Below are 14,691 nucleotides of genomic sequence, written 5' to 3'. Positions count from 1 at the left end.
TCAATCCATTCATCATGGTTTGGTTTCGATTTTGACTTTTTAGTATCAAATCAATCCAGATAACCATTAGATCGGTCCCCAAGCAATCCAAATCTGTTTGGATCGGATTGGTTCGGTAGGTTCAGATACTAAAAGTACACCCCTACTGCTTACTATACTTGAACAACATAGATTCAGGCCTCTTGGGTAGGAGTGTCAAGAGATGGACGGTCAAGGAGTGAAAAGAGATAGGGTGCCCCTATAGAGGCACCCTTCCTAAGTACCTATTGTACTACTGGCCGGCACAATTCAGAACAGACGAGTCAGATCATGTGAGTCAGAAAGAAAATATGAAAGATTAGATTTGGGAAATAAGGGAGGAAAAGAGAAGAAAAGTGTAGAGGAGCAACAATCAGATCGTCAATCAAAAAAATGGACGACTGAAACGATATCTCACCATTTTGATATTTCCTCTGTTTCTTAGTAACAAAGAAGTACTGAAACAACCTTCTCGTTTTATTAATCAAACAGAGGATTAACTTAACAATCAAATAACATAGTAGTTGAAAATATAAAGTTAGAGCTAGACAGAGAGATAGACAAATCGCCGCCTCTCCTAAAACCATAGGATTGAAAAAATATCAAAACCCTAAAAAGGGAAGGCTTGATGCAAATGAAGCACCCTTTCTTTATTATATAGGCAGCGTGTGTGGGACTGTGATTGTTTGCCCTAATTTAGAAACAGAAATGTAATTGGGTCCATCACAGGCGGACGGCCGGTTGGGCCATTCATTTCATTCGGTATAATGTGGGGAAGAAGCCATGTGGCAGTTTTGTACCCCTTAGATTCAATAATATATATCATCTTGAGGTCCATCTAAAGCCAAACCACTAAATGGGATGTTCCATTATGCAATCTAATGCCATTGGCATTTGACTACATTGAGAGTAGTTTCATTAGTCTTTAGGCCAATAGTTGTTGTACGATCTAAATTCGGCAACTTATCAAACAATAATGGTGTATAAATGCATTTGTAATGACTATCGTAGTCTATATTCGTAGTAAAAAAAAAAGTTCATGATACTTTTTTAAGTGAAATTTTTCTTTTGCAGATACAAATGAGATTTCGAGTGTATTTTTGTATTGCAAAGAACACATCTGCTTCGAACATACAATTAAGAAACCAGAAATAGGAATCACCCCTCTACAACTGTAAAGTAGAAAGTGCGATGGGGATGAATCATGGGGAGGGATCCCATTTGCTTGACTTCTGGTACTTTACTTTTTTTGAGAAGTTGTGTTGACACTGCCCCTTAAATTTCAACAGAAGTATTAAGATGTGAGATGAATCGAGATGAAGAGATCTGACATTCAGGATGAGTCTAAAATATTGGAAGATATATTTTCTTATATTATGATATCTCTTGTAACTATTTTGGACTCATTTTGATCATCGGATCTTTTCATCTCGATCCGTCTCATATCTTAATAATAGAATACAAGAGAGAGACCAAAGAAAACAAAAGAGATACTACAGGAAAAGGAAGTAGGAAAGTGGAAAAAGATGAAAACAACAATCCTATAAAACAAAATTGAAGTCACCTTACCTTCAACACAACTATTAGATGAGAGATTGAAAGGACTTGATAGAATTGTGATATCCAAATAGTGAGTCGGTCATAAAAATAAAACTTGTCTATGTGAAACAGTGAGTTGATCATATGAATAATATTTGTTTGTCTGAACAATCTTGGCAAAATTTGGTTGCAAGCTGATGTAGATGGATGAATTTTTTTCCGATCTCTTTTATTTTCTCTTCATGGATTAGAAGAAATCAAATCTTTCACGACTAATTCTGGTTGAATTTTCGGGCAAACTATCGACAGGTTTGGTCATATATATGGGAACTCTAAACTTTTGGGGTTTCATTTGTTCGGTCTCACTTTCTGTAACCATGCGGAAGGAAGACAATTCGAAGCAAAGAAGTTTTATAGGCGACCCTAAATCGATATCGGTGTAAGGATATAGAAAGATGAGGTTGTCTAAGAATAAGAGGTGGGTGCCCTTAGCTAAAGAAAGGAGTGTCATTTCTGTTATTTCCTGTTATAACTAACTTTTCTCTCTCTTTCTCTCTCTAACCACGCTCATGTATAAATATGAACTAATCAGACATACTATCAGATAATTCATCAGAACAGTTTATGGCTAGTTGGCAATGGATCAAAGATCAACATACTATCAGACCCATGGATTCCAAACACAACAAATCAGACCCCAACAACAATCAGGGATCTTCCTAACAACATACACAAAGTCTGCCATCTGATAAATCAAGATTCAAAGGCATGGGAGGTGAACATTCTTAATCAATACTTTGATCAGAACTCGGTCCAAGATATTATCAACATCAAAATACCTGATTCCAGGGATCAAGATAAACTAATCTGGAAGCCAACTCCGACAGGAAAGTTCACTACTAAGTCTTACTACACAACAGTGAGACCCTTAGTCTCCATAAGTGACAACTTAAGCAATTTTCCTTGGACCAAACTATGGAGGAAAACAACAATGGAACCAAAAATACAACTATTTATTTGGAAGCTAGTGCATAATAGTTTGGCTGTTCTCACTAATATAAAAAAGAGGGTTCACTCAATAGATCAAACATGCAAATTATGCTTAAGAGAAACTGAAACCACAAATCATTTGTTTGGAGAATGCCAAAGATTCAAAGACTTAATCAACCAATCAAACTCAGAGATCAGGATACATGCTACTGATAACCCTATTGACACAATAACGAATATTTTGAATCTAGGGGAAAAGAAAAACGATCTTTGGGTTGAATTTACTTATCTGATTTGGTATTGGTGGAAGGCAAGGAACGAGAATCATTTTAAGAACAAAGTGGTTGATAGTCGATCGGTGCTTCATCAAACATCCATTGCAGTAAGGTTAATAACTCCTAACATATCTAATAATACTGGTTTAGCTGATATTATGCAGGCCCAATCATGGATTCCTCCACCTCCAAGGAGAATAAAAGTTAATGTTGATGGTTCTTATACCCAAACAAGAGCAACAATAGGAGTGGTTGTTAGAAATTTTAAGGTGAAGGGATTGAACAAAGAACATCATGTTTCGCCCCTCTCTCTCCCATCCAGAGCGAAATTGCAGCCTTCAAATTAGGGCTGGAGACAGCTGAGAACTTAGGGTTTACAAATTATATATTGGAAGGAGATTCGTTACTTACCGTCAGATATCTCACCAACGGTGTGGATCAGATCCCATGGCGACTGTTGGATGATATACTAGAGCTACGTGCTATAATCTCCCGGAGCCACGTGCAAGTTGCCTTTTGTCAAAGATGTTGCAATTCCCGTGCCCATGAGCTGGCGACAACCTTTAATCCAGATAACTAGCAAGAAGCAGTTATGGCCTTTGGTTAATGTAATTACTTTTGGATCCGTATTTCTTGGAATATGGAACTGTATTGTATACGATTATTTTTATAAAGGTTTTACTTCAAAAAAATAAAAATAAATATGAACTAATCTCTCCCGATTCATTAATGAAAACTAGTTGTGTTCTTATTCTCTTTCTTCCTCTAAATTAAGAATTGCTAAATATTTCATGGTATCAGAGCTAGGCCCACACGTGATAGGTTTAAAAGCCACAGATGCTCCACGTCACCCGTAAAGGAAAAAAACACACGTGTTAGGCTAAAAAAACGCCACACGTGGGGGGGGGGGGGGGGGGGGTGAGAATAGTCCCACGTGGGAGAATGGGTAACTAGCAATCAAGAATATAAAGTAAGGTCATCTCCACTCATTGCCAATTGGTTTTGAGATGGATGGCCACAAACTTAACCATCGGCATCCCTGAAAAAACAAAACTATGTGATGGTGCATTGGGAAGTTTTAAAGTTACCCTGTTTCTTGCCAGACTTTCCCCCACAGACAAATTTTGTGTCGGGTTCATGTGGAAAGGGGCTGCATTTAGTAACAACTGCGCCTATAGAAGTTCCATATATAAAAGCTAAGTTTTCGCTATTTCCACCTGTGCATTTGGAATTGCAATAGGCAGCTTGCCGAGACGCCATCGTTTTCGTATCTCCGCCCCTTTACTTGTTTGGCCCTTAACTTTTTTCAGAAAAATCTCCTTGTTTTAGATGTGACTTAGTTATGTCCTTCTGATTTTATCGTAACCTAACAATTGTTCACCATCACTAGTACGCGAGATGTGACATGATTTATGCTGAGATAACTCGTGGAAGAAGCATGTGGCAAGTTTATAAGTGTGAGAAAAATTGTACATTTTGACATAAATTTTTGGAGTGAGAGGAATTCAACATACCCAATAATTTAGGGTTTACTTAGTGGATTTCTTCGTCAACCCATAATAGCCTAAACATATCGTGCACTTCAATAGACGTAGTGGTTAGGCATGCTATTTTCGTGAATACAAATTTTAAATACAACAAATGTTCATAAAGTAGTTTTGAATTTAACGTTAAATGAAGGGGCACGTGGTTAGTTCACTTGTTCTATGTTTTCGATAATATAGTGATCATTAACTATCACAACCAAAAATTTCTAGGAAAGTTAAGCATTCACTTTGTCTAGTAAGGAATATTTCTTAACCAAAGAAACTAAGAAAGGCTCCAAGTACTTGGAAGCCTGCCTAAGGCCAAGTTGTAAAGTTGTGTCTATTAATGTTAGAAAATGACTAGTCACATACATATTGTGGGAATATGATTTGATGAGAAATTTGTCCAACTATCATATTAAAAGTGTACCATATTCTCTTCTGCAAAGAATCATCGTGGATTTTGAAATATCTTCAGACATTCGTAGACTTTGACGGAATAATCTGAACAATATGTTGAAACTAACCATTGTTGAAATAAAATATGTACAAACCCGTAATATATATGTACCTACAACTATCTCACACGAATAAGTTGATCACGATCAAGTTAAATTGTTGACTAACCCACCACAAATCTACAATGTGAAGAGTTGTATATAGAGCAACTTTAGTCGTCAAACCAATTGGTTAGTATGTATAAGCCTGCCAAGATCTCTACGCGGTCAATTATTAGCATTGGATTTCACATCTCTTTAATCTCCATGTACCATATCCACATGTTAATAACATTTTTTTCCCAAGAGAGTAGTCTATCCATTATCTACGAATCCATGTGCGATCAGCTCAGAATTCTCCATGTGAGAAGGTTGTTGTAGTTATAGACGGCCCACTCGTGTGGGCATACACCGACTCCTAGAATGGAATGGTTTGTGAGACGGTACGAATGAGCAGTTCATTTTGTACAATAGATTGCATCAAATAGATCGTATCACATGCAATTCAGTAGGTCATTTGGACCATCTCACATGGTATATATCAAAATTTTGGTAGATGTTTCAAATGAATCAAGAGATCTATGTCCACCCACTTTAGGGAAAGGTGAACACAACTCTTATCATCCAACCATTATTGCAACTTAACTTCAATCTTCAACGGCCGGATGAGAATCATATTGTACACTCTCCTTACTTAATGTGAAAATGGGTGTAAGTAACTTCAATGTCCCTACTCACCCAAAGTACAAAATAAACCAATTAGATGAATACTCTCTCTCACTCTCTCTTATAGGTCATTTAAGTTCTCTTTGTTCCATTTCAATTTTGAATCCCAAGACTTTTGGGGAGGAGAATAGAAACTAAGAAAAAATGTCAATTGTTTCATCTCTAAACCACTCCAAATTCTTCTCATTTTCACAACCAAAACTCCATTTGGGAAATGGAACTAATTCAAGTTCTCATTTCAATTCTATTCGATTTTCATCGAAAAGTGTTATCCCATTGCCAAAATTCTCTGCTAATTTGAAGTCAATTACTCGACTGAGAGCTTATGATAGTGATGATTATAGCGAAATACCACCAGAAGACGAAGAAATCATTAGTAAAGCTATTACAACATTGTTAACCGAGGAAATAAAGGAAGAAGAAGAAGAAGAAGAGGAGGTTAAAGAGATTACCAATTTGAAAAAATCGTTGATTGATTTACTTTATGGAACAGAACGTGGATTAAAAGCTAGTAGTGATACTAGAGCTGAAATTATTGAGCTTATATCTGAACTTGAGTCGAATAATCCAATTCCAGCACCAAATGATGGTTTGACAACTTTAGGCGGAAAATGGATTCTTGCGTAAGTTTATCGTATACCATATGTCCTACTATGTAAAACCCAGTTTAGTTGGTCGGTAACATGTTTGTCTCTGCTAGTTCACGATTGAGCAAAACTGGAATTTTATGATTAAAAAAGAAAGGTACCATAAATTGAATAATTAGAAGCATAACCACTTCTAGGGCTTTTTACATGTTCCATTTGGATGTGCTTATTAGGGAGTAATTTTTTGGGTTTATACTAATTAGCCTTGGTCAATATGTCGTTTAGAGTATTAACATATATACAAACAAGTATAATAATGTTTTGAGTTAATTCCTATATGGCCCCCTACTTTGTGACCAGCTTCCTTTATGGCCCCCTTTTTTTCGTAAATTCAAATATGACCCCCTATTTTCATGGAAATGTCCTAACTACCCTTCCTTTAAATCTTTTTTCAAAATAAAATAAAAAAAACAAACATAATTCCACCTCACTTCCCTCTCCACCACTTATCTCTCTCCACCTCACCTTTCTTTCCAAATCATCTTTCTCTCTCTCCAACTCACCTTTTTCTCACTCCACCTCACCTCTCTCTCTCTCCACCTCACTCTATCTTCTCCGATGAAGGTCGCCGGCCGTAAAATTTTCCGGCCGGCGACCTTCAACCTAAAAAAAAAAAAAAATTTTTTTTTTTTTACTCTCTCATCTCCCTCTCTCTCTAAAAACTCCGGCGAAGGGGGTTTCCCTTCGCCGGAGGATCTGTTCGTGAACAGAGCTGTTCACGGACAGATCTCTGTTCGTGAACAGAGCTGTTCACGGACAGATCTCTGTTCGTGAACAGAGCTGTTCACGGACAGCTCTCTGTTCGTGAACAGAGCTGTTCACGGACAGCTCTCTGTTCGTGAACAGATCTGTTCACGGACAGCTCTCTGTTCGTGAACAGATCTGTTCACGAACAGCTCTCTGTTCACGAACAATGGGAATCTTCGGGAAGCTCGGGACGTTTTTGATGGGATGGTCACTGTAAATATTGTATCTTGGACTACTTTGATTGTGGGTTATGGACAAAATGGAGATGGTAAGGAAGCCATGAAACTTCTAAGGCAAATGATTCAAAGAGGTTTTAACCCTGATGAACTAACATTATCTAGCATTTTAAGCTCTTCTGCAAATTTGGCTGCCATTAATGAAGTTACTCAAGTTCATAATCTTGCAACAAAAAATGGGTCAGTAACCTTTTTATCGATTGGAAATGCTCTGATAAATGCATATTACAAATGTGGAAGTGTTTCTTCAGCATCTCAATCTTTCAATTTGATAAGAAACCCAAATATTTTTACATGGACATCAATGATTTGTGCTTTTGCATTTCATGGTTTTTCTAAACAAGCTTTAGAAATATTTGATGAAATGTTATCTAAAGGTGTAAAACCAGATGGGGTTGCATTTCTTGGAGTTCTCTCTGCTTGTAGTCATGGTGGATTAGTAAATGAAGGACTAAAGTATTTTACTTCAATGATAGAAGAACACAAAATTATGCCCGACTGTGAACATTATTCTTCTCTGATTGATCTTCTTGGCAGAGCTGGTTACTTGAAGAAAGCTTATGAGAGAGAGAGGAAAATTTTTTTTAGAGAGAGGGAGATGAGAGAGTAAAAAAAAAAAATTTTTTTTTTTTAGGTTGAAGGTCGCCGGCCGGAAAATTTTCCGGCCGGCGACCTTCATCGGAGAAGATAGAGTGAGGTGGAGAGAGAGAGAGAGGTGAGGTGGAGAGAGAAAAAGGTGAGTTGGAGAGAGAGAAAGATGATTTGGAAAGAGAGGTGAGGTGGAGAGAGATAAGTGGTGGAGAGGGAAGTGAGGTGGAATTATGTTTGTTTTTTTTATTTTATTTTGAAAAAAGATTTAAAGGAAGGGTAGTTAGGACATTTCCATGAAAATAGGGGGCCATATTTGAATTTACGAAAAAAAGGGGGCCATAAAGGAAGCTGGTCACAAAGTAGGGGGCCATATAGGAATTAACTCTAATGTTTTGCTTCTAGAAAATAATGAATTCTCTTGCTGTATGTTATAAGATTGGTATTATATATTGACTTTGCCCGACCACAATTTGGATTAAACCCCGATAAGAGTATGTGGCCAGACAGGATTTAGAGAGAGGATAGTTGTATTTTATCTCTCTAAATCTTGTCCGACTACATACTTTTGCTGACATTCAGTCGAGATTGTGGTTGGACAGACTATCACGCTTGTTACATACTAATCTGCTTGTCATGGTGTAGGTACACGTCATTCACTGGGTTGTTTCCGTTGTTGGCAAAAGGAACAACACCGTTGGTGAGTGTAGGGGAGATATCACAAATTATTGATACCGAGAATTTTACTGTTCAAAATTCTGTTCAGTTTGTTGGCCCTTTGGCTACCACTACTTCGTTGAGCACCAACGCTAAATATGAAGTTCGAAGTCCTAAGCGAGTTCAGGTCAGCTTTATTTTTCAATAATATAGTCTGCTCGGCCACAATCACGACTGAAATCCCGACTAGATATGTGACCGAACAGAATTTAAGAGAGACAACAAAAAAAACCTAATGGTCAAATTAAATCTTACCATTAGATTCATAATAGTTTTTTTTATTGCAGATTAAATTTTATTTTATTTTAAATAGCTTTTTTTTTTTTGCAGATTAAATTTGAAGAGGGCATAATTGGTACACCCCAATTAACAGACTTCATTATAATGCCAGAGAGTGTGGAGTTTCTTGGACATAAGATTGACCTAACACCATTCAATGGTTTGTTCACCTCAGTCCATGATACTGCATCTTATGTCATCAAGACCATTTCAAGTCAACCACCACTCAAGATACCTATAACAAAAGCTAATGCAGAATCTTGGTTATTGACCACATATCTTGATAAAGAATTACGAATCTCGAGGGAAGATGGAGGAAGCATATTTGTTTTCATCAAAGAAGGCAGTTCCCTTTTGAAACCCTAAGAATTTACTTCCATATTTTGATATATGTACTGTTTTGTTTCTAAACACTATGATGGTATTCTAATTTGTTTGGAAATAGAAAAATCTAGTAGTGCTCATGAAATTTCCATGACAACTTAAGCGGTCGTGTCGTGGTCGTTTACACAACTTATTTATAAATGGGTCATGTCATGTTGTTCCTTGGTCGACTAGACCTATCTGAAAGTTCTACCTACAACTGATATTTGACTCCATAAATAAAAAAACACTCGAAGGAAGTTCCACACAAATTTTTTTAGAAGAACATTTAGGTAAACTTAAACAAGAGGAGATATGTTTTATATAATGCAAAATCTTATTTCAAGATAACCCCCTAAAATGCAAAAGCACAAAGAGGAAGAAGACACGATACATAATTGCCCTAGACTTGGAAGAAAAGCGGAATACCTAATGCGCTATAACGGGCTTGACATGAGGTGAAGTTATATGGGCACACGTAGTGTTACACTTGCTTTCTACATGAACCAAGTCAATTACAAACGTAGACCCAAGAAAATGAACAAGATGATAAATGGCTGTCAGCATAAAAAGAACTAGTGGAGCCACTAAATAGTGGTGATTGGGGGAGATGGTCGTTGTTGGTGATGGTTATCATGGTGGTGGTTGATTGTGGTGGTGGAGAAGATGGGAAAAAGAGAGAAACAAGCCTATAATAGGCGTGGTGGTGGTCAATGTCGGCGATGGTGGTGGTCAATGTCGGCGATGGTGGTGGTCAATGTCGGCGATGGTGGAGATGAGAGGAAAAAAAAGGTAGGCGGTTTAACCTGCAGCGGTCGTTCATTTCATTTTCTTATTTTCCTTTTCGACTTTCGAGATGTGGTGTGTACTTGTAATGTGTGCTAGATTAAAAAAAAAAAATTATGCCTTCATTTACTTGTGGCCTTTGTAAAACCTAAGATGTCATAACATTTCCCAATATTGAGATAGGAGGCACCACTGGAAGTACTAGGCCCAACCCATACAGTGCTTTCTGAACAAATGTTTTTACAGGCACTCGAATTGTTTATCGTCTTTTTATCTGCTCTTGCAGCTAAAGCACTAGAAATGTTTCTCCAAGTATATTTGGTTCTATTTCTAACAAAAAAAAAAAAGTATAATCGGTTCTATGTTTATCGTCTTTTTACATGCTCTTGCATCTAAAGCACTAGAATTGTTTCTCCAAGTATAATTGGTTTTATATCTATGGTCTTTTTATTTTAAACATCTTTTATTTATTTGACTCTCTGTTTATCGTCTTTTAATACGTGGAAAGTTTATAAATTATGTCGGATAAATTACATGCACAAAGACTTATTAGTTTGTGACAGATAATAACTCCAACAGGTTAATTGTAGCAGTTCCTAAAGTCGAAAATTCGAAATTTTGTTTTCGGTAAAATTTATCATGTGGTTCGGTTGTCCAACTGAACCTATCGTTTAGACATAGTTTGGTACAATAACTAAACCAAAAATCATGAACGAATAGACTCAGATTGAGATTTTCAACAACCAAACACTTCAGATCAGCTTATGGATAGGCTAAAAAATCAGTTACAAGCCGATTTTTATACTAGAGGCAAATTTAATTTTAGCTAACGATGGATCTCCAATTTGCAGGAAAATAATGGTTGAATCATGAGCTTCTAAATTCTCGACTCTCTTAGATGGTTAGGTCTAGGGTTTAGGAATTATGGTGTAAGAGCATGATAAAAATGAGAAAATGAAGGTTGCGAGGACCTCTGAGTCGGCTGACCAAATGGAAAAGAAGGAGTTATATCACAAATTGGTCATCTTTAGGGGTCAGTTTCGTGAGTTGGTCAATTATAGGGGGAAAAGAGGAATTAACCCTTAACAAAAAGAAAAAAAACCATTTCCTCTCGGCAGTGATTGACTTCACTAGACCGATTTAGCTAAATCTAGGGTTTCCAAATTTTCAATTTCCCAGTCTCAAATTTCAATCTTGCCAACAAAATTCACTTATCAGATCCTTGAATCTTCATCAATACTCTCTGAAATGGCTGCAATTTACAGTCTTTTCATCATTAACAAATCCGGAGGTCTCATTTTCTACAAGGTATAATTCTCTCTCACTCTCTCTCTCTCTAGAATTTAGGCTCATGATTTCTAAATTGAAGTTCTAAATCACTTTACTTTCTTGAAGGATTATGGATCGGCAGGTCGAATGGATACGAATGATAGTTTGAGATTAGCAAGTCTATGGCATTCGATGCATGCCATCTCTCAACAGTTATCACCTGTATTAGGTTGTTCAGGCATTGAACTCCTTGAAGCTGATAACTTTGATCTCCATTGCTTCCAGTCACTAACAGGTAAATCAATTCTAGGGTTTCTTCTTTTTGTTATGAATTCCTAGATTGATTTTCAATTTTCAATTTGATGATTTTTTTTTTCTGGTTTAGGGTTTTCATTAAAGATTGATAGGTTAAGTTGACTTTTTTAGTGCATGGGTATTCATGAATTAGTACTATTTGTGAATTCGGATAAACCCCCAAGTTCTAAGTTCTCTCTATTCATGGTCAATAGTGTTATTAGAATTTACGTCAAATTTTGTCGGAGATTTGTTAGGAAAGCGATTAATGATATAGACATATAGCAACTAGGGTTTGCTTCATGGATTATAATGTCAAGAAACAAAGTTATGCTGATAAATTTGTTACTTAAAAGCAATCTCTTTTGCCTTATCCGAAAGAGGAAAAGTGGATGGGTAATCTTTTTGGCTAAATTTCATTAAGGAAAATGATTAACTTATAATACATCATATTCCGTTCTTAGGGAAGATGGACTTTTGAAGTATTTCTTTTGGGCGTTCCATATCGAGATATGGTAAATCAGAAATGTGCAGTACAACCAAATGTCTAGTCTAGAAATAATATCCACATTGACATGTCATTCGGTTTGGACTTTAGACTTATTAGTCTATAGTCCAAATGTCTGGTTAGGTTTCGAAGTGTACTAACGTAATAGATAGGAGAAAAATAAGCCCAAAGACGCTTGCATGAATTATGAATATTGTGTGACCTTAGAAAAGCTTCCATGAAATTTGTCAAACCTAACCAGATGCATCTTCATCTCATTTGCTCATTTGCTCCTCTTACAGTCTTACTTCTTGCATCTAGTACTCTAGCCGTAATTTGTAGAATGGCGGAGCTTAATTAGGCTAACTTTCTCCCAGAATGGAGGAGCTACTTGCCTCTACTACTGTCGCCTTCATGCCACGTTAATCGTGATTAACTTTCCATACATTTGGTTGTAGATATAGCAATTTTCTTCCATAGGTTGGATTGTGCTCTGATATTAATGGAAGTTCTAGAAATGATCTTTCAAATGAAATTTAAACTTATGATCGGTTGTGTCATTATGGAAGAACTAAAACCAATAGTTTGATTATAGGAAACAACGGGTTAGCAAATTTGGGTGGTACAGTGGTAGTGCGATCATAATAAAAAAAATGACTTCATGGAATAATGAAAACAACACGGGCAAAAGGATATAAATGCTTAGAGCTTAAGACTAGAGATCCTGTTGCAATAATTCACAGCACTCTGGTGTTCATGTGTTTTACTACTATGCTCATTAACGACGAGACACCAATGGAGAGGCAAAATAGAATTTGTTGAACTCGAAGAGAAAACCAAGTAAATATAGGATCAGATTTGTTTCAGCACAATGGAGGTCCTAAACATCAGAACAATAATCCCTCTGGGATGGATGTCAGTCTATTGCATCTACACTTTCCACTTTAATGTGTAGCCGTTAATACCTTCATTAGACATTAGTTCATTGAAGCAGGACACTTGCATTTAGGTGTCGATGCATGTGTTATTGCCATGACCTCTGCTGGCCTTCAGAAACAATTCATGTTTGTACGATATTGTTTACACATTATTAGTTAAGAACCACAAAATTGAAAAATATCATTATACTGTAGATTATTATAAAGTTATATTAGAGTCCTTATGTACTTAAGTCGTGATATGGACTAGATGCTCCCGTGCAACTTTTTATACGTTGCACAAACTTTTTATACGTAACATGGAAATAATTAAAGTCCGATTTTTTTTTGTGTGCCTATGATCTTCTACTTATTACATAGATTACTACTAGCAAATATTATAATATTCTAAAATCTTTTGTCGAAAGTTAGTTAGAGATTGTGATCATTGTTGTAATATAGAATTATAGATGTTTGAGACAGCGAAAAATTTCAATCATCCATCAATATAGTAAAATTCTACTACCATTTATTTTAAATATCTTTTGTAACTCGGTCCTTAAATCGTCCTTGTGCAGTACAAGAAAGTTTGAGCAGAGTATAATTTAGAAAGAATCTGTAAATAGTTGGACAATGATATCCGACTCTGGAGTCGCTTTGAGTGGTTCATGACGTTACTTACTTTCCTCGAATGCTCTTCTTTTTATAAGTGACTCAAAGAAGCCTTTTGTTTTTTTGGTTAATCTTGCAGGAACAAAGTTCTTTGTAGTGTCCGAGCCTGGAACACAACACATGGAGGATCTTTTGAAAGTCATATATGAACTTTATACAGATTATGTCCTGAAAAATCCCTTCTATGAGATAGAGATGCCGATTCGATGTGAATTATTCGATATTAATCTCTTACAGGCCGTTCAGAAGGATCGAGTTGCGTTGCTTGGCCGCTGAAACCAGTAACTTAACGATCAACTGATTTGTTCTAAATCTAGTAATTCATTAGATTATATCTTCTGTCAAGTTGATGTTTATAATCTAGAGGGTGGAGCTAAAACATTTATAATCATTGTTATGAGATTTCGTTGTTTACTCTAATGTAATGAGATATGATTTTGTTGATCATGAACTTTAAAACCGGATATTGTTTGAGAAATACAAGTATATCGACGAAGATCATTTTATAAAGACTAAATCACATCTTGCTTTTTAAAGAACCCAAAGAATAAGAGCTAGCAGCCTAGCACTTAGAAGAGAACTTCCACTCCTCTTCATGTAGCATTAGAGTGATATCCGGATTTCACCCAATCCATCAATAGAGAAATTTGGATGAAATCCGACGGGGAGAAATCTGACGGTCTATATCTGCAGCATATGTAGAATAAATTTTTTATGTGGACAGAGAAATTGACATCATGCTATTTTAGTCTCTGAGCAACCAAATTGCCAACTTCACCTATACCTTTTTCATCTTATCAATCATCCTAACCAAGTTCACCAAACCTTTCAGTTTTATCAAATACTAAGTTTTGGGTTCGGGTATTTAATGTTCAAAAGAACATTTACTCGCCACTCAAGAGAGTGATACTTTCAACGTTATCGACATGAATGCAACACTGCCAAGGGCCACTAGGTCACTTGAGCTAAATCAAACTCCGAAAAGCTCCAAACTCTGAAAAGCTCCGCCATTATAAATGGATGTCATTCAAACGTGTGTTCTCTTTGTACAATGTTGGACTAAACCACTTTTATTTCCTTGGTTTTCTTGAGTAAGAGGACAATAAATACTGTCATGT

General features: G+C 36.4%; 2 protein-coding genes and 1 non-coding gene across 3 annotated transcripts; 2 read left to right on the top strand and 1 right to left on the bottom strand.

Annotated features, from left to right (window-relative positions):
- Positions 1 to 374: 374 nt before the first annotated feature.
- Positions 375 to 502, bottom strand: LOC147536357 (small nucleolar RNA snoR111). Its single transcript, XR_015226582.1, has one exon. It is a non-coding gene; the product is annotated as a small nucleolar RNA snoR111 (small nucleolar RNA).
- Positions 503 to 5,412: 4,910 nt separating this feature from the next.
- LOC147536356 (light-induced protein, chloroplastic-like) lies at positions 5,413 to 9,266 on the top strand. The gene is made up of 3 exons (XM_086640114.1): positions 5,413 to 6,194; positions 8,435 to 8,633; positions 8,837 to 9,266. Exons 1-3 carry the CDS (start codon positions 5,716 to 5,718, stop codon positions 9,149 to 9,151), a joined length of 993 nt encoding a protein of 330 aa, XP_086496240.1. The 5' UTR covers positions 5,413 to 5,715; the 3' UTR covers positions 9,152 to 9,266.
- Positions 9,267 to 11,021: 1,755 nt separating this feature from the next.
- LOC147536355 (SNARE-like superfamily protein) lies at positions 11,022 to 14,090 on the top strand. The gene is made up of 3 exons (XM_086643549.1): positions 11,022 to 11,242; positions 11,330 to 11,498; positions 13,653 to 14,090. The coding sequence occupies exons 1-3, from the start codon at positions 11,183 to 11,185 to the stop codon at positions 13,847 to 13,849; spliced, it is 426 nt and encodes a 141-aa protein (XP_086499675.1). The 5' UTR covers positions 11,022 to 11,182; the 3' UTR covers positions 13,850 to 14,090.
- Positions 14,091 to 14,691: the final 601 nt, after the last annotated feature.

The sequence above is a fragment of the Eschscholzia californica genome, unplaced genomic scaffold, assembly GCF_041429995.1.
Source record: "Eschscholzia californica isolate CP2 unplaced genomic scaffold, dmEscCali1.0.p SCAF_5, whole genome shotgun sequence".
NCBI lineage: Eukaryota > Viridiplantae > Streptophyta > Magnoliopsida > Ranunculales > Papaveraceae > Eschscholzia > Eschscholzia californica.
Note: the sequence above shows the minus strand (reverse complement) of the source record. Positions and strands in the feature narration are given on the sequence as shown.

What these genes read in the sequence shown, in the direction of transcription:
- LOC147536356 (XM_086640114.1), top strand. Translation starts at nt 5,716, where the DNA reads ATGTCAATTGTTTCATCTCTAAACCACTCCAAATTCTTCTCATTTTCA. An exon ending in GGCGGAAAATGGATTCTTGC is followed by an intron (nt 6,195 to 8,434) that starts GTAAGTTTATCG and finishes GTCATGGTGTAG; the next exon opens with GTACACGTCATTCACTGGGT. An exon ending in GAAGTCCTAAGCGAGTTCAG is followed by an intron (nt 8,634 to 8,836) that starts GTCAGCTTTATT and finishes TTTTTTTTGCAG; the next exon opens with ATTAAATTTGAAGAGGGCAT.
- LOC147536355 (XM_086643549.1), top strand. Translation starts at nt 11,183, where the DNA reads ATGGCTGCAATTTACAGTCTTTTCATCATTAACAAATCCGGAGGTCTC. An exon ending in GAGGTCTCATTTTCTACAAG is followed by an intron (nt 11,243 to 11,329) that starts GTATAATTCTCT and finishes ACTTTCTTGAAG; the next exon opens with GATTATGGATCGGCAGGTCG. An exon ending in TTGCTTCCAGTCACTAACAG is followed by an intron (nt 11,499 to 13,652) that starts GTAAATCAATTC and finishes TTAATCTTGCAG; the next exon opens with GAACAAAGTTCTTTGTAGTG.